At 42.6% G+C, this 20,383-nt stretch overlaps 1 protein-coding gene across 1 annotated transcript; it reads right to left on the bottom strand.

Moving 5' to 3' along the window:
* Window positions 1-1,245: 1,245 nt before the first annotated feature.
* Window positions 1,246-20,093, bottom strand: LOC121009136 (ficolin-1-B-like). Its single transcript, XM_040442019.1, has 8 exons — window positions 19,902-20,093; window positions 14,186-14,299; window positions 12,115-12,168; window positions 11,395-11,439; window positions 9,006-9,133; window positions 8,222-8,351; window positions 7,318-7,452; window positions 1,246-1,502 (listed from the first exon to the last, which is right to left on the bottom strand). The coding sequence occupies exons 1-8, from the start codon at window positions 19,981-19,983 to the stop codon at window positions 1,246-1,248; spliced, it is 945 nt and encodes a 314-aa protein (XP_040297953.1). The 5' UTR covers window positions 19,984-20,093.
* Window positions 20,094-20,383: the final 290 nt, after the last annotated feature.

Here is a 20,383-nt window from a genome sequence, read left to right as displayed (position 1 = left end):
GTTAGGGAGTCCCTAGTGTCGGACCCCCACTGATCAGATACTGATGACCTATCCAAAGGATAGGTCATCAATATTAAAATCTAAGAAAACCCTTTTGAGTTCAATCTGGCCTGGTCTGACTCTCTTAACACCGCACTCTGGCCATTACAGTTTCATCACGTTCCCTGCCTAGCACCCACATGGACATTAACACCATGGGCACCCCTGAACTACCTACCATCAGGCAGAAAGCCCACAGCTACAGGGAGTGCCCCTCCTTCATTGCACCAACCCCGGGGAGCGATGGCCGTAACACATGATCATTCGGGCCTCTACCACTCCCTTCATCTGCTCCGGATCCTCAGGGGCCCCACTAAATGTTCTCCAGGTAACACCAGTGTACCCTTGTTTTTTCTCTATGCAGTTTTTTTTTACTAAATGCAAACTTTTATAAACTTTTATAACCCCTTTAACCATAGACTCTGTGTAGGGATATAGCTATGGGGTGTGTACAGGTAACATCTGCAGCTAGACCCTCATAGCTGAGGAAGCTCTGAGACTCCTCTGTCAAATTAGGGTATGACCACACGGTCCAGTTTCCTGATGTAGTTTTGGAAGCCAAGATCAGGAGTGGTTCATAAAGGGAGATAAAGTATAGAGGACAGATGTGACTTCTCTTTTTTGAATTTATTCCTGGTTTTGGCTTCCAAAACTGCATGAGAAAACCTGACCACATGGCAGAGTTGCACGCTTTTGCTCATAATCGGTGTGTGCCAAAACTTGCCACTTTTTTAACCTAATAAATTCCCTCCATGGTCTGCGTTTGTTTGTTTGAAAATTGAACCGAGCACAACGGTAAAAATAATTATGGAGACTCACACGATTTATTTTCATTCATCTGCTCACATACAAGGTCTAATGAGTCCATCAACCTCACCGGGTAAAGCACATGAAGTAGGGAGGGGCACGCATAGAACATAGGAAAAGGGGTTCCTGTTGGTGATGCTTCTAAACACCCCCAAGTCATGAGAATAGACACCACAACACTGCCCCTATGTATTCACATGTTGGAGATGACTATGTGAGGAGATCACACTGACTACGATGGAGGAGAAGACAACTTGAGCTGCCCCTCATATGGTCCCATAGCAGTCTCGGGGACTACGATACTGATATGTCCTTGTATAGAGGACCTCTGTCTATAGTAACTACATGTTCTCTGATCCGCGCACACGCAGGAATCTGGCCTCACTGTCCAATCTGGTTTCAAACAGGATGAAACTTCATTTCTGAGGACCTTAGGGAGTACAGGTTGCCTCTGAAAATGCTCCAGATGATCCCATACCCTTGTTTTATTGGTTTGACCCTCATGTATTCACCATTCAGGTGGGAGCGAAGGCAGGAATAAAACCACCAGGCTCCTTTGAAATATTCGGCACAGGATGTCCACTCTTTTTTAGCCTTGTCGTTCTGCCTATTTTTGGTGGAGAAGGCTTCATTCTTGTGTGATCCTAGTGAATCTCCTAGAAAAAAATATCACGGGAAATAGAATAATTAAAAGCTTTCTCCATGATATGAAATATTCCTTCCCTCCAGCCTGTGATGTTCTGATGCTCTTATTATTTAATCCGTAAATACTTTCGATTTAAGACTTCCACCTCATTAATGGGGGTGTTTGTTGTTGGCAGGCATGGAGGGCATGTAAGGGGCTTTCCACTTTGAACAATCTCTAGAAGGGTCCTTTACGGGGACCCCCATTGATCAGCTGTAATCTGTGGGCAAACCTGTTCAATTTATCTGCAGCACCACCAAAGGGGAAATGAGGCATTACACAGTGCTCATTGAAGTGAATGGGTTGTCCGTGTAGTACAGGACCGGACGGGTCCTCCAGCGAGGGAGACACTCTTTGCAACCTCTCTTCGAGAGATGAAGATCCTGATCAGACAACCACCCCAATCAAAAATGGGATATCTGAAAATGTTCTAAAATAATAAAAGGACGTTTACTCGCTGGTTAAACTCCCCCGCCCTGGTCCTCCCGGCTGGTCCGTCTGTACTTCAGTGCAGCTTTGATGTTGCTGTATACCCCACATGGCTACTGCAGCCAATGACTGACCTCAGTGGTACATGTGCTATGCCAACTTAAAGCTTTTTACGGATTCACCCGCATTTACTCTGCAGGCGAGGATCGCCTAATCTGTGCCCAATTCCTATGTATTGACCCTCTGTTGCCTGACCTGACCTGTTCCTGATCTCTGTATTGACCCTCTGCTATCATATTACTTGTATTCTGCCTGCCCTGACCTCGACCTGTCTCTGACTACGATTTTGCCTGAACCCTCAGTGCTCCGCAGTCCTCTGACCCCCATTGATCAGTTGTCAGTCACACATAGACTATCCCAGGAGGTAGTGACGCTGAAACAATGCATTTTCATGGAGTAACCACTAGGTGGAGCTCAGTGCAAAGAGAGCAGTGGTAAATATATAAATTCCTATGCACTGAGCTCCCCCTAGTGGTGGCTGCAGGCAGCCATCTTTGTAATAGAAGTAAAGTAGATTTTTAAATGTATTTGTCTGGTGTAAATATATTGATAATCAGCGTCCTATCTATGAAGCACCTGTTCCACTTTTTCCCTCATAGAAGTCGGACAAAGTGGGTGAGGTGGAGGGCATTTTCTTTTTATTACAATTTTTTGTATTATTAAAATGTCTTCCTCTTAAAAGAAAAACGTACATTTGTCAGAGATCTCGTGTCTTCTGAAGGTCATTCAGAAACTAAGAGGGTCCGTGGGGGCCATGGGACTGGCGCCTTATAGAAGCCTTATCTGCCTGCATCTGATGTACTAAGCGACCACCCCATTAATAGATGGGATGTATTTTGCCCCCCCCCCCCCCCTTCCCGCAACCTCCATCATAATCCATTGGGGATATCAACCTTATATCAGTCACTATGGCTTTTTTTGGGTGACATCTTAAAGTTTAACCCCTTTTTGGACACGTCCAGATGCACACTAGGATCCTTTTTCCACCATGTTTTTTGGTAGATAACACAAAGATGGCAGATAGATGAGCATCAGGTCCACTTACCTGCAGCTCCTTCAATGAAATTACCAAGGTTCAGCCTGTAGAAGCCTTCTTCTCCATCAATACTGAAGTCTTTGTATGTGTAGCGTAGGGTTCTCAAAATCTTCTAAATCTACACAGAGCTGAACCTTACCTATAAGACGACATATTAGATAGGGATGGGGTTCGTCAGGAGGCAGCATTTCAAGGGATATTGCGCCCAGATTTATTTCCTATAGCAAGATATTCTGCTGACAGGCTGGTTGCTAGGGATGATATAAGCCATAGTTTCCCTAGCAACCAGGTTGTCAACAAACCCTGTATAAATTAGAGAAACCACTAAGATCATCATCATCAGGGACATTTATTAAAGAGGTCATCCCATGATTAATGTAAAAATGAACATCAGACATCCTATAGTAGATGACAATACCTTTCTAACAAAGCTAGAACCGGCCCTGTACCTAACATGGAACCACAGATCTCCCCATTCATTGATCTGCTGGGGGGGGGGGGGGGGGGGGGTGTCCTTTCTGCTGTAGCTCTCTCGTCACAGCTCAGGAGGCAGTTGAAGGATACTCAGTGGCTATACTACATTTTTAATGACGTGCAATTACAAAAGTATTCAGATCCAGGAGCTGGCGGGAAAACTGCAGAATATTGTTCATGGGACGACCCCTTTAAGCTAAGAATATCTTTAATCCATGGAGACAATAATGACTCCACCACTGGTACGACGACCAGGACTTGATCATTACCTTTGGATGTAAGTCGGTGAATATTCTTGTTGCCCAACCAGAATTCACTCAGTTGACTACCAAATCCTCTTCTGTAGGTCTTCCAGTCTCGGTAAAAGTCTACCGAACCGTCCACACGTCTCTGAAACACCTGGAAGGAAAGGTGGATTTATTAAAGAGGACCTGTCCGCTCTCCTGACTTGTCTGGTTTAGTAGCTGCTTGCATTCTTATGAAATAACAATTCTGGAGCATCTATTCTTATGACATTCCTCTGTTATTCCTCCTAGAAATTGATGAGTACATTTTGGTATTACCAGTTGTCCAATCAGTTCTGACAGTCCCGGACTCTATAGGGACAAACCTGGTTGGTAACTCCCCAGAGAAATACAAGTATTTAATAAAGTAGACCTGTCAGGAGAGGTCCTCTTTAGGCTACATTCACACGTCAGTATTTTTCTATATCCCGATTTTCGGTCCGTTTTTTGCGGATCCGTTGTTCCTGAAAATGTTTCCGTATGTCATCCGTTTTTTGCGGATCCGCAAAAAACGGAAACATGTATAAATTTCAATAAGCAAATAAAGTTGTTTGGATTTCTTTGAAAAAAAAAAAAAAAGTGAATAAAGGTTTATAAAATAAAAATGTAATTTCCAGGAACGGAATCCGCATAAAACGGATGACATACGTAATGACATCCGAATGTCTTCCGTTTTTTGCAGATCCATTGACTTTGTATTGTACCAGGATCCAAATTTTGCGGAAAAGAATAGGACATGTTTTATATTTAAACGGACATGCGGAACGGAACAACGGAAACGATTTTTTCCAGGACCCATTGAAAATGAATGGGTCCAGATCTGGTCCAGATCTGTTCCGCAAAAAACGGAACAGATCAGGAAAGAAAAAACGGACGTGTGAATGGACCCTTAATCTTCACATCTGCAAAATGTCACAGTCCTTTCAAACATTTTTATTACATCTTATACCTTCTATCCCATGGTTACTCTTTCACTTTCCGATACTCTTGGCGATTTGCCCTTTTCCAGTGCCAATCAGCTCTAAATGATGCCACAACATAAAGTCGTTATCACAGATAGACGTGTAGCTGAGGTTTGAGTCAATTTACAAAGAAGCTGACAATGGGCGGATGACGCTGTAAAATGAAAACAAAAAACTCCTTATTGTTTATTTATTAAATTTAATTAAAATTGGGCAAGAAAAAGGACACCCAATATGACACCAAAAAGGGATAGTAATGTTGTTAGTATCCGATCTGAATTGCCTATACGACCTCTTTCAGTGTGTATGATTATATAAAATACTAGCCCAAACTGGCTCTGCTGACAGATATGACTCCTCCTCACCCCTGAGGAAGCCGTGCTTAAAGGCTATGTACACTTTCAGAGGCAAATTTTTAATGATTGCATTTTACTCATCTTTGGCTAAAAATCTTTTTTTCAATTGGCCTCTATTAAAAATATTGAGCCTTTCTGTCACAAAGGGTTAAGTGTGTGACTGGTACTTTCACTTTGTGCCGGGTCATCTAATGACCCTTATCTCTAAACTACTGAGAGGTCATAAACACTTACCGTATTCTTCGCCCTATAAGACGCATATAGGTTTTAGAGGAGGACAATAAGAAAAAAAATATTTTTCATTAGACCACCGGTCAGACCCCCAATGTTAATCAGATCTCAGATGACAGCCTCAATCAGACCTCAGATTAGACTCCCAATCAGACCTCAGCTCAGACCCCAATGTGAATGACCCCCAATCAGACCTCAGATAAGAGCCCCATGCCTCTCATGAGCCCCTATATCAGCCCCCATGCCTCTCATCAGCCCCCATATCAGCCACCATTGCCATATTTCAGCCCTTATATCAGCCCCCATGGCTATATTTAAGCCCCCATTATCAGCCTCCATTGCCATGTTTTTTTCACCTTTTTTTCGGTCTGCGCATCCGGCATTCTGGTATTTTGAATGGTAGGTAAGGGGTAGCTCTCTTTCCTGTCCCTATTGCTGACCTTTCGTTAGGACATTGACCCCCTAAGGATCTGACGCTTCTCCCTATTGATGTATTACAGGCGCTGGTGTCTGGTAGGTGATATATACAGTACCACAATCAGACAAGTCTTCTATGTTTTGCATTTTTATTGTAAATGTGTCCACAACAGCATAAGATACTGTTACTCTAACGAAAAAACATAAAAGCACCGCACATCTGTTTCTAATTTGTTAATCCCTAGGACGAAATTTAATTTCTGTCATTTTTAACGAGTAATGATCCCCTCTGAATGTCCTCCAGGTAACACCAGCGTGTCCGTCCTTTTCAGGCCCATGTTCTCCCCGCAGGTACAATCCGTTCAAATTGGATCCACCGCAGTTGAAGTACCACCAGGCGCCCTGATACTTTCTTGCACAGTGACCATGGGCAAGTTTATCGTCGTCTTTATCGTGCGTGCTGAATGGTTCGCCAGCACTATGAACCAGGGAGTTGCCTGCAAATCGGAAAAAAAAAAAAAGCTTGATAGACAGATATGGAGTAGATATGCCGGGCTGATACCCAACATTCAAGAGCATCTGTACAGTCCACATGTCTGCAGAACGATGGGAACCTACATACCCACCACTATCAAGGTCAAAAATATAAGCCCTCTTTCTCCTTCCACCAGTGACATCCATATGTGATCACACAGAAGGTCAAAGTGTTTTCTTAAGGCAGCCCTCCGCTTCCACATGAAAGTTTAAAATTTAGCTGCAGAAGGGAGAGCACACGTTCATCGTGCCCTATCTTCTGACATCCGAGATGTCCTTGGCTCTTCCAAGCATCAGTAGTCCGAGACAAATTCTGCTGCTCTCATAAGCAGCATTAACCAAATTGGACAGTTAGGAAGAATCCTCGACTAATTGTACTTAATTTTCATCAGATGAACTGAGCAGCAGTGTGCGTCCATCTCGGACATACACACTCACTGACTTATTTTTCCACGGTAAGCCAGTGGTGACTATGGTAAATAACACAAAGGTGCCAAATGAACCAGTATCAGGTTTTGTATTGTAAGGGTATTTTTAAAGTACTGAGTTGAGTCTCTACCCCATTTAGGCTAGTGAGGTTTATTTACTTGTTATTATTCTGTATGTGATTTTTTGTGTTATTGTAAGTTTAATTACACTTAGTAAATATATTTATTCACTTAGCCTGCGTAAGCTTATTCAATCCACAAACTGTCTCTTTAATTCTGTTCCCTTTTATTATAACCATTCTGTTGAAGACTTTATCCTAGGTAGGATGTAAGTATTGATTTGCCCTATCTCTTGTACACCCTGGGGGTGTTGGTCTTGTGTTATAACGTGGTAAACAGACATTTGTTGAGTCTCCACCCCATTTAGGCTAGTGAGGTTTATTTACTTGTTATTGATTTTCTTTGTGTTATCGTAAGTTTAATCACACTTAGTAAATATATTTATTCACTTAGCCTGCGTAAGCTTATTCATTCTCAAATCTTTTGAATTCACGTTACGTTACAGGTGTTCTTACCTGCGGTGCCTTCAATGAATTTACCGATGTACAAAGTGTAGGCCCACTTTTCTCCGCTAAGTCTAAAATCCCTGTATATGGCGTAGGTTCGCTTGTTGTCAAAATCTTCTAAATCCACGCGGAGATTAAATTTACCTAAAAATCCAAGCGGAACATGTCAGACATTGAAGTGGTTTCTCTATAGGTGGCATTTCAAGGGATTTTTCACCCAAAGTTATCTTTATATACAGTAACTGTGATTTTTATAGCAGTTTCACACCGACACATCTTCAATCTAAAGATCTAGGCTGGTTTTGATGTGCTAATAATGAGTAGTGGCGCTGCTCAATTCCTGGACACCAGGAATCAATAAAAACTCCATTTATCGATAGAAGAAAACATGTTCTTCAACAATGTCCTAAATCTGAAGAAGGGGCCCGTCTGACCCTGAAACGCGTTGTTCTTCTGTCACTTAATGGAGTTTCTATCGATTGTTGGTGTCTGTGAATTGAGCACATTATTAGTACATTGAATTCTCCTATGGCAGGCCCAGGAAGTGGTGGGCAGCAGCCTACCGGACAATTACTGTGAGGCCCACAAGGATGTTGTGCCTCCATCACACCCAGAATAGGTGGCACCTTTTGCTCTTCCAGCTCATCATTTACAGTCCTACCCATTTTTCTCTTCTTCTCCTTTGCATGATCTAGGTTGGTTGCTAGTTCTGCCTGACTAACCCTCCTTTAAAATGAGGTAGTTGTTCTTCATTCCTTCCCTAGGTAGTTGATCTCACATGAATAGCTTCAATCTGGATTGTCAGCAGTAATTCCACAAAACATGTCAGTGGACATTGAAGAAGTCACTAAGATTATCATCGGGGACAAAAATGAAACCAGCATTTACGTGATGACCACCAATTGATCGCTACCTCTGGATGTAAGCCGGTGAATATTCTCATTACCCAACCAGAATTCACTGAGATGATTTCCAAACCCTCTTTTGTAGGTCTCCCAGTCTTGGTAAAAGTCTACCGAACCGTCCACACGTCTCTGAAACACCTGGAAAGACAGGTGGATTTAGTAAGGTTACACTGAGATTTCCTTATATCCTCTTACTGCTGGTAGAAGGGAGGTATTGAAAAGACAGAGTGGTGTATGGAGCCACAGGTAAATCAAAGCTTGTTAGACAACTATAGAGCACTCAAGGGGTTACTCCAAGAACCAGCCAGGGAGTCAACGTCAGTAGAAGTCAAATCAGAAACAAGGAGTTAACCCAGAAGCAAACCGAGGTCTAATGCACTGGAAGGTCCAATACTGCTCATATTATGGAGAACAAACCTGAGCCAGCAAACAAATGAATCACAGTCATTGACAAGCAGTAATTGCCTGACTTAAATCTACGGCAAAGGGCTGAGACAGGAGACTAAAGCCAAACTGGATAAATTCATAATAAAAAAGCCAATTTTCTGAAGGTGTGGCAACATTGTTTTGCAAAACTTTGTTCAGACTGTAACTATGCTTTTAGATCAATGTTTGGCATGATTCCTCCTGATGATAACCTACCTCAAAGACCTTCCTTTCCACCCTTCCTCTCCCCTTTCCTTCCTTTTTTTGTATTACATCTTATATGTTCCCCCCACCCCCTTCACTCGTCTTTCCTTTTCCAAAACTCTGCATGGTTGTCTGAAGGTGCAGTCCTTATTGTAAACTTACTATCCATCCTCCTCCATCTGTAGTCATGTCACATAGCACCATCAGAGGCTGCATGCCGTCTGGGTATATTGTGTACCAGCCATCAAGAACCACGCCTTGGTCCCTCAGCTCCTTACAGTTCTTTGCAGCTACAAAATAGATGGACACAGTTATGTATTTCTTCAGACTCTCCATGTTACTTGAGGTCCATGAAATATTATGGAGAAGCAATACTGTGCACACTCGCTATTCAGCTGTCACATTACTTCTCCTGTACTAATTCAGAGTCACATCCAGAGCTGCACTCACTATTCTGCTGGTGCAGTCACCTTGTACATACATTACTTATTCTGTACTGATCCTGAGTTACATCCTGTATTATACTCCGGAGCTGCACTCACTATTCTGCTGGTGGAGTCACTGTGTACATACATTACTTATCCTGTACTGATCCTGAGTTACATCCTGTATTATACTCCAGAGCTGCACTCACTATTCTGCTGGTGGAGTCATTGTTTACATACATTACATTACTTATCCTGTACTGATCCTAAGTTACATCCTGTATTATACTCCGGAGCTGCACTCACTATTCTGCTGGTGGAGTCACTGTGTACATACATTACTTATCCTGTACTGATCCTGAGTTACATCCTGTATTATACTCCGGAGCTGCACTCACTATTCTGCTGCTGGGGTCACTGTGTACATACATTACTTATCCTGTACTGATCCTGAGTTACATCCTGTATTATACTCCAGAGCTGCACTCACTATTCTGCTGGTGGAGTCATTGTGTACATACATTACTTATCCTGTACTGATCCTGAGTTACATCCTGTATTATACTCCAGAGCTGCACTCACTATTCTGCTGGTGGAGTCACTGTGTACATACATTACATTACTTATCCTGTACTGATCCTGAGTTACATCCTGTATTATACTCCAGAGCTGCACTCACTATTCTGCTGGTCCAGTCACTGTGTACATACATTACATTACTTATCCTGTACTGATCCAGAGTTACATCCTGTATTATACTCCAGAGCTGCACTCACTATTCTGCTGGTGCAGTCACTGTGTACATACATTACTTATCCTGTACTGATCCTGAGTTACATCCTGTATTATACTCCAGAGCTGCCCTCACTATTCTGCTGGTGGAGTCACTGTGTACATACATTACATTATTTATCCTGTACTGATCGAGAGTTACATCCTGTATTATACTCCAGAGCTGCACTCACTATTCTGCTGGTGCAGTCACTGTGTACATACATTACTTATCCTGTACTGATCCTGAGTTACATCCTGTATTATACTCCAGAGCTGCACTCACTATTCTGCTGGTGGAGTCACTGTGTACATACATTACATTACTTATCCTGTACTGATCCTGAGTTACACCCTGTATTATACTCCAGAGCTGCACTCACTATTCTGCTGGTGCAGTCACTGTGTACATACATTACTTATCCTGTACTGATCCTGAGTTACATCCTGTATTATACTCCAGAGCTGCACTCACTATTCTGCTGGTGCAGTCACTGTGTACATACATTACTTATCCTGTACTGATCCTGAGTTACATCCTGTATTATACTCCAGAGCTGCCCTCACTATTCTGCTGGTGCAGTCACTGTGTACATTACATTACTTATCCTGTACTGATCCTGAGTTACATCCTGTATTATACTCCAGAGCTGCACTCACTATTCTGCTGGTGCAGTCACTGTGTACATTACATTACTTATCCTGTACTGATCCTGAGTTACATCCTGTATTATACTCCAGAGCTGCACTCACTATTCTGCTGGTGCAGTCACTGTGTACATACATTACTTATCCTGTACTGATCCTGAGTTACATCCTGTATTATACTCCAGAGCTGCACTCACTATTCTGCTGGTGGAGTCACTGTGTACATACATTACATTAGTTATCCTGTACTGATCCTGAGTTACATCCTGTATTATACTCCAGAGCTGCACTCACTATTCTGCTGGTCCAGTCACTGTTTTCATACATTACTTATCCTGTACTGATCCAGAGTTACATCCTGTATTACACTCCAGAGCTGCACTCACTATTCTGCTGGTGCAGTCACTGTGTACATTACATTACTTATCCTGTACTGATCGAGAGTTACATCCTGTATTATACTCCAGAGCTGCACTCACTATTCTGCTGGTGCAGTCACTGTGTACATACATTACTTATCCTGTACCGATCCTCAGTTACATCCTGTATTATACTCCAGAGCTGCACTCACTATTCTGCTGGTGGAGTCACTGTGTACATACATTACTTATCCTGTACTGATCCTGAGTTACATCCTGTATTATACTCCAGAGCTGCACTCACTATTCTGCTGGTGGAGTCACTGTGTACATACATTACATTCTTACCTGGATCAATCGGAGTGTATGGGTCACCTTTTTCTCCTGTGCCTCCTAAAGAAGAATGACAACAAGTGATTAGGTCTATAAAGAAGAGAGATGAGACGTCTTACAGGAGCAGAATACCAGCAGGTGATGCCCAGATCCCTCTACGTGCCAGTCATCTACATGGGGCGTATAAGGTTTCTGATATTCAGAATTGGGCGGTGTATCTCGACTGTCATGGATGGGTTTTAACATTCGGATTATCCCTGATCCAACTTAGATCAGCAGTATTACCACCTGGGTGTGCAGACATTGTTATGTACTCGTTCTGGCGCCCCCTGGTGTTCTTCTGATTTTCTTCCAGAGCATCCATGTAATGTGTCCAATGCAAGTAAGAAGAAACCGATTCTTATTGTCTGGATGCACAATGTCAAGGACCCGTCTACCGCCCGTGTACATGATGATGCGAGTGGTGGTCCTGAGCTACTTAACACCTGCACAACGACCACCAGCACTGAACACAAGGTGGACATTCTGAGAGGGAATCAAACGAATGCTAGGTGGCGCCATTACACATTTCTAGCAGCACAGGCAGTGTCTGGTACTGCAGATCAGTCCCATCTGAATGAATACCAGACACAGCCCATGGATGGAGAGTGACGCTGGGTTTTCTAACCTCATATAGTCCCTTAAACGAATGTATAAGAAGGTAGGTTCTACAAATGTTCCTACCCCTGACATTACCTTTCTCTCCAGTTGGTCCCAGTTTTCCTATTTGGCCAGGAAATCCCCGATCACCTAGATACAAAGGAATATATAAAAAAATAAAACAATTAACTGTAAGAAAGAGATGCTATATATCATTTTGTGGTAACGGCCGCCCTTCATTCAGCTCCATAGAAGTGAATGGAGAGTTGGCCGCGCATGCGCAGTGCGCTTCCCATTCATTTCCATGGGACTGCCGAAAATAGCCAAGCGCACCACTTGGCAATTTTTGGCATTCTCATAGGAATGAATGGAGGGCGACCACACATGCTTCACGTTGCAGGCTCCATTCTAAATATAGGTGCAGGTCCGAGAGGTGGGACCCGCACCTATCAGACATTGGGGGCATATCCTAGCGAGGTGACACAACCCCTTTAAGTACTGATTGGTTCTTCCACTTTAATTATTATTTGACCTTCTATATTTTTGGAATGTAGTGAGTTAAGGGCCCTTTACACGGGCCAAGAATCCCACAGATTATCGCTACTGAACTTTCATAGGAACGCTCGTGATTATCTGGGAGTGTGAATGTGCCTCCGATTACCCGAAGAATGAGCAAAACTATTGTTCAGAGAACCCTAATACCATTGTCTTTGCTGGAAGGAATGGTTGGAGTTATGAGGTCGGCAAGAACTGGATTCCAAAATCAAGATCCCATGTTTTACGGGACCAGAGACTCTGTAATTTTAGGATCCAAGAAGATCAGAAGTGAAGAAGACACTCCTTGCTAATCCAACAAATAGTTTTTTTTTTTTTTAAAGAAATCTAATGGTTCCAAAGTGGTTTTCTGTTAAATGAGTAGAGGTTATTTAGAATAGGTCACAATGTTACTAAAACTTTGTGTCACCGCAGGTTCTGTGAGAAGATCTGGCAGACGTTCTTCTCTACCTCTTGTATGATGTTCTTTGTTTTGGTTTCACTTTCTCATCTCCTTTCCTTCTGCCAGGTGTCACTTATTTCGACTAATTGTCTTCCTTTATAATCCCTCCCATACTGCCTCACTTTGCGGTTTATACTACTTCCTGGATGAAGTGTTCACTGCTGGAGGCTGCTTCTGCTGTTTGTTCAGATAAGTCATTTACTTTATTGTGTTTCCTTGCTGGCTTGATTCTAGGTGACCGTGACTACGTCCGTATTAAGTGTAGGGAGACGGTGGTCATGTCCCCTCACTATTATAGAGTTTTTAGGTGTCACACAGTATTAGGTATGCGGGCATGCAATCGTCTACCATACAGACCCTTGCATGTGCATAGCAGTCAGGGAGAGCTCTTAGGGTTTTATAGGGCTCACCTATAAGCTCCTTAGTTTGGGATCAAGCCAGTCGCTCGTTTATTTATATGTTCCAGCTATCTGCTAACTTCATCCGTGACACTATGGTGTACTTTACAATATTTTGAGATGGGTTGAAATGAGTTAAAGTGGAAGAACCAGGTGTGGAATGTGTTTTAAGGTATTTTACAAGAAATAATTGCCATTTGAATACATAAGCACTAATTGGTTCTTTCCGTTTAATTATTATATGACCTTAGATATTTCTTATAATGTAAAGATAGTTAGTTAACATATACAAAGCCATTGTTCTGTGTCCGATAACCATCAGACTACAGAGTGGTTAAAGGTCCCTTTACTGGGACCGAGAATCTGAAAGATAATTGCTAACAAGCGATCATAGGAACGCTCGTTAGCGATTAGCTGGCGGTGTAAATGTACCGCCAATTACCCGATGACCGAGCGAAACGCTCATTCATCAGGTAATCCGATAGTTTATGCGATCACAAAAATCATTTGCCAGCAGCAGATTGTGCTGTGTAAACATGATCTGCTGCCAACGAGACAGTATGGGGAAGAGCGATGGCATTAGCGATCACTCCTCCTCATACTCCATCCAGCTCCCATCATCTCCATTGATCAGCAGTTTGAAGGTGTTGTGGTGCTTGGACAGCGCTGAGCACCCCCTGAGCACTGTGTATAGAATTAGCAGCCACACAGAAACAGCCCACATGTAGAAACCATACTGTAACACTAAAGACAGAGATTACTGTCTATTTACCTTTATGTCCCTGGGGTCCTGGAGGTCCCTGCAGTCCCGGGTGTCCTGGGATCCCTGGGCATCCCCTTAGAATAGCCAGTTTGCCCGATTCATCAACACCGATCCATTTTACTACTGTCAGGAGGTATAACGCAAGGATTGTCAAATGTTCTGTTACGGATACGTTGTCCGGTTTATAAAAAAAATATTTTGAAATGTTTTATTAAGTGTCTGGTTCATTGATGTTAACGAGAACTGTGTAATACTTTATTTAACATGAGGTGGCGCTGCAGGATCGTTCACCAGGTTACACCAAAGATTGTGACGGGTCATAGAGGGGAACATATAAGGAAAATGTATTTACCTGAAATTTTCATTTCCTGTAGTCCTTAGGCAGCACAGTCACAAATGGGTTAAAACCCCCTAGGTACAACTAGATAGAGACATGTTAATAAGCAGTAATGATCAATCAATCAAATAACGAGTCACCATGGACCCTATGAAGCTGAGCATAAAGAAAGAGCCGGTGTATTTTTATACAGCAATAATATATTTATTAAAGGTCAGGAAAATTGGGCCGCCTACGGACTACAGGAAATGCAAATTTCAGGTAAATAAATTTACATTTTTCTGGACGTCCTATGGCAGCACAGTCACGAATGAGACGTACAAAACGGTGTTCAAGTGGGTGGGACAGGAGATTACATTCAAATATTCTACGGTAAAAGTAAAGGCCTATGCAGTGACAATGTCCAGCCTGTAATCCTTTCTTTTTTTTTTTACAGGTCTGTGTACGGAACCATTAATTTCAATGGGGTTTGAAAAAAGTGGAAATGAGTCACGGAGTGTGCATTCCGTGTCCGTATGTCTGCATGTCTATTCGGCGGACAAGGACAGGCATTGTTACAACGGGTCTGCAAAAAAAAAACGGATGCAACATGGACGTCACGCGTATGTCATTCGTTTCTTTTTGCCGATCCGTGTTTTACGGACCACAAAATACATACGGTCGTGTGCATGAGCCCTAAGGGTGAAGATGTTGACCATGTGGCAGCATTGCAAATTTGTTCCAGCGGTATGTACCCCAGTTCAGTCGAGGCGATCGCAGCGCTTCTTAAACCTTTAATGACCGGGAAATTTTCCAATTTTTTTTTCGTTTTAATTTTTTTCACTCCCAGCCCTCCAAAAGCAATAACAGATAGCCGTATGAGGGCTTGTTTTTTGCAGGACAAGATGTACTTTCTTATGGCACTATATACGGTTGCTTAAAATGTGGTGGGAAAGGGGGAAAAAACTCCAAATGTGGTGGAATTATAAACAAATAAACACCATTCCACCACAGTTTTTTTTTACACCATTTCCCGTGTGGTAAAACTAACCTATTACTTTTATTCTCCAGATCAGTACGATTACCACAGTGATACCACATATGTATAGTTTTTCTTGTGTTTTAATGCTGAAAAAAAATAAAAGTTTGAAAACAAATAAATTTTCTTTTCATCGCCATATTCTGACCCCTCTAACCGTCTTGTAGTTATGTGCATGGAGCTGTCTAAGGGCTCATTTTTTGTGGGACAATCTGTACTTTTCAAAGATACCATTTTGGGTTGACTACAACTTTTTAATCACTTTTTATAGATTTTTTTGCTGGAGGTGAAACGACCAAAAAACTGCAAATCGACCATTTAGATTTTTTTCCCCCCCGTTTCGTCGTTTTCTGTTTGGGAATAATGTTTTATATATTTTAATAGTATGGGCGTTTTTGCACGCGACGATGATCATGATGTGTATTTTTTTTATTGTTTACGTATTTCTATTTACATTTTAAATTATTAAAATTTGTCGATTTTTTTACATATTTAAAAAATAAATATATATATATATATTATTTAAAAAATTTTTTTTTAAAAAATAGTTCTCACAGGGAACTATAACAAGCAATCATCAGATTGCTTGTCTTATAGATTCCAATAGAAACATAGAAACATAGAATGTGTCGGCAGATAAGAACCATTTGGCCCATCTAGTCGGCCCAATATACTGAATACTATGGATAGCCCCCGGCCCTATCTTATATGAAGGATGGCCTTATGCCTATCCCATGCATGCTTAAACCCCTTCACTGTATTTGCAGCTACCACTTCTGCAGGAAGGCTATTCCATGCATCCACTACTCTCTCAGTAAAGTAATACTTCCTTATATTACTTTTAAACCTTTGCCCCTCTAATTTAAAACTGTGTCCTCTTGTGGTAGTTTTTCTTCTTTTAAATATGCTCTCTTCCTTTACCGAGTTGATTCCCTTTATGTATTTAAAAGTTTCTCTCATCTCCCCTCTGTCTCGTCTTTCTTCCAAGCTATACATATTAAGGTCCTTTAACCTTTCCTGGTAAGTTTTATCCTGCAATCCATGTACTAGTTTAGTAGCTCTTCTCTGAACTCTCTCTAGAGTATCTATATCCTTCTGGAGATATGGCCTCCAGTACTGCGCACAATACTCCAAGTGAGGTCTCACCAGTGTTCTGTACAGCGGCATAAGCACTTCACTCTTTCTACTGCTTATACCTCTCCCTATACATCCAAGCATTCTGCTGGCATTTCGTGCTGCTCTATTACATTGTCTTCCCACCTTTAAGTCTTCTGAAATAATTACTCCTAAATCCCTTTCCTCAGATACTGAGGTCAGGACTGTGTCAAATATTCTATATTCTGCCCTTGGGTTTTTACGCCCCAGGTGCATTATCTTGCACTTATCCACATTAAATTTCAGTTTCCAGAGTTCTGACCATTCTTCTAGTTTTCCTAAATCCTTTTCCATTTGGCGTTTCCCTCCAGGAACATCAACCCTGTTACATATCTTTGTGTCATCAGCAAAAAGACAAACCTTACCAGCGAGGCCTTTTGCAATATCACTTATGAAGATATTAAACAAAATCGGTCCCAGTACAGATCCCTGTGGAACCCCACTGGTAACATTACCTTGTTTTGAATGTTCTCCATTGACTACAACCCTCTGTTGTCTGTCACTCAGCCACTGCCTAATCCACTCAACAATATGGGAGTCCATGCTCAATGACTGCAGTTTATTGATAAGTCTTCTATGTGGGACAGTGTCAAAAGCCTTACTAAAATCTAGATATGCGATGTCTACTGCACCTCCACCGTCTATTATTTTATTCACCCAGTCAAAAAAATCTATAAGATTTGTTTGACATGATCTCCCTGAAGTAAACCCATGTTGTTTTTCATCTTGCAATCCATGGGATTTTAGATGTTCCACAATCCTATCCTTTAATAGGGTTTCCATTAATTTGCCTACTATTGATGTCAGACTCACTGGTCTATAGTTGCTCGATTCCTCCCTACTACCTTTCTTGTGAATGGGCACGACATTTGCCAATTTCCAATCTTCCGGGACGACTCCTGTTACTAATGATTGGTTAAATAAATCTGTTAACGGTTTTGCCAGCTCACCACTAAGCTCTTTTAATAATTTTGGGTGTATCTCATCAGGCCCCTGTGACTTATCTGTCTTCACCTTAGACAGCAAACTTAGAACATCTTCCTCTGTAAAGATACATGCATCAAACGAGCTAATAACAATTTTGCTACGTTCCTATGGAGCTCTGCCACAGGAGGGGAGTGCTTTTTTTTGTGGAATCAGAGAAAGGGGGCACTAATTGCGGCATTATTCTTACTGGGGGCACTAATAGAGGCATTATTCTTCCTGGGGGGCACTAATGGGGGCATTATTCTTCCTGGAGGCACTAATGGGGGCATTATTCTTCCTGGGGGGCACTAATGGGGGCATTATTCTTCCTGGGGGCACTAATGGGGGCATTATTCTTACGGGGGGCACTAATGGGGTCATTATTCTTACTGGGGGCACTAATAGGGGCATTATTCTTCCTGGGGGGCACTAATGGGGGAATTATTCTTACTGGGGGCACTAATAGGGGCATTATTCTTACTGGGGGCACAAATGGGGGCATTATTCTTACTGGGGGCACTAATGGGGGCATTATTCTCACTGGGGGCACTAATAGGGGCATTATTCTTCCTGGGGGGCACTAATGGGGGAATTATTCTTACTGGGGGCACTAATAGGGGCATTATTCTTACTGGGGGCACTAATGGGGGCATTATCCTTACTGGGGGCACTAATGGGGGCATTATTCTTCCTGGGGGCACTAATCGGGGCATTATTTTTACTGGGGTCACTAATGGGGGCATTATTCTTACTGGGGCGCACTAATGGGGGCAATATTCTTAGTGGGGCACACTAATGGGGTCATTATTCTTACTGGGGGCACTAATGGGAGCATTATTCTTACTGGGGGCACTAATGGAGGCATTACTATTACTGGGGGGCACTAATGGGGACAGTATTAATTCTGGGGGGCACTAATTGGGACAGTATTAATTCTGTGGGCGTTAATGGGGGCATTACTATTACTGGGGGCACTAATAGGGGCATTATTGATGCTGGGGGGCACTATTGGGGGTATTACTATTACTGGGGGCACTAATGGGGTCATTATTAATGCTGGGGGGCACTATTGGGGGCATTATTAATTCTAGGCAGCACTAATGGGGGCATTATTATTACTGGGGGCATTAATATTATGAGATCCACAGTATGACAGCGACTTAACACCCTGTGTTAAGCCACCGCCCCAAATACAACACCCCTTTGGGGGTGTGGCTTAACTTGGCCGTTATTTTTTGTTGGGAAAGGTGGCAACCCTACCTACAGACAGGGAGCCCAGAAAGGCTTTGAGGGAGCTGGAGAAAGGTCTATGTAAGGGGCGGATAATGTGCTGCAATCTAATACACATCAGGGGAGGGACAGAGACCTCACCCTGTATACAGCTCGGTATCTCGGCAGGATAGACTTATTTCTTTATGTTGTAAGACCTTGTCTCCATCATGACCTAGAGAGAAATAAAATATACTGCCACGTCTTCCTGCTTCGCTTTATAGAGTCCATGGTGATTGGTTAATTGATTAATTGATCGTTACTTCTTATTAACCAGTCTCCTGACCTGATCCTCCTCATACAGATGATGATTTGTTGCACTGGATCAGTCTAGACCCAACCTGCGGCCCTCCAGCTGTTGCACAACTACAACTCCCAGCCTTCAGTTAGCCTACAGCAGGGCATGATGGGAGTTGTCGTTTTACAACAGCTGGAGGGCCGCAGGTTGGGCATCCCTGGTCTAGACAGTGATCTGTAAGCGAAATACTATAGTAGCCAAATTTCTCCCCTTTCAGGATTCAAGGTCTTTCCTGCACTGATACATTGTAACAAGCTCTGCAGCTGTATGACGAGGTTAGAACAGGCCTGGATGTGTAAAGCTAATGAGACCAGAAGCACAGATCTTGACCATGATGAGGGATTGTAAGGAAATGTTGCACAACTTTTATTTATACAGGGCTTTAGTTTGATAGCAATGGACAATTCCTTTAAGGAAATACACCTATCCGCTTGGAGTGATACGTATAACATGTGACCAGTCACTGATATATTTTGAATGTAAGCTCTTCTGTCCAGAACGCAGCGCACGACAGCTTCACGAGGTAGTTACAGCTTATAGAAATGCATGGAGCCACGTGTAGACACAACCTTCTCGTCCTGTGGCCACCACAAGACATGAGGTTTAAAGGAGGTCCTGGAGCTGTCACACATGGGTCACGTTACACAGACAGAATCAGTTCTTCAAGGCCTCTGTCACTTACCTGGACAGGTGTCTTCTGCCTGGCTGCAGAGCAAGATTGTGCCAAGGAGGAGGCCCAGTATGGTTTGTGGTGAGAAGATCATGGCTTCTTCTCTGATCGCTGGTTTTACCTCCTGGTATAGCAGAACTTATAACGTTCCCTCTGTCCCCGCGCACTGGATATACTGTGTGTTTTGGAAAATCAAGGTAATGAGGCCATTGACCCGTATTGATTTGTAGGGAGAAAATAAGGCACCAGAGGAACCGAGTCTTGTGTAACCTAGCAGGCCATCGGTTTGGTTGTCAGCCAGACTGCCACATAATAATTAGTCACAGTGTCTCTATATGTGTCGTCCATGTCACCCCAATGGAGCCACTATAAAATTTATTTTTTAATGCAAACTTTTATAATCTTTACTAGCTCTGTATTTGTCCTTCATTCTCAGAAGCTTCCCCCGCTGTGTAGACCATAGAATTCCTGGAATGATGTAGACATATAAGATC

The sequence above is a fragment of the Bufo bufo genome, chromosome 8, assembly GCF_905171765.1.
Source record: "Bufo bufo chromosome 8, aBufBuf1.1, whole genome shotgun sequence".
NCBI lineage: Eukaryota > Metazoa > Chordata > Amphibia > Anura > Bufonidae > Bufo > Bufo bufo.
Note: the sequence above shows the minus strand (reverse complement) of the source record. Positions and strands in the feature narration are given on the sequence as shown.

What these genes read in the sequence shown, in the direction of transcription:
- LOC121009136 (XM_040442019.1), bottom strand. Translation starts at nt 19,983, where the DNA reads ATGATCTTCTCACCACAAACCATACTGGGCCTCCTCCTTGGCACAATC. An exon ending in AGGACCCCAGGGACATAAAG is followed by an intron (nt 12,169 to 14,185) that starts GTAAATAGACAG and finishes CTTTGTATCTAG; the next exon opens with GTGATCGGGGATTTCCTGGC. An exon ending in CAGATGGAGGAGGATGGATA is followed by an intron (nt 8,352 to 9,005) that starts GTAAGTTTACAA and finishes CTGTCTTTCCAG; the next exon opens with GTGTTTCAGAGACGTGTGGA.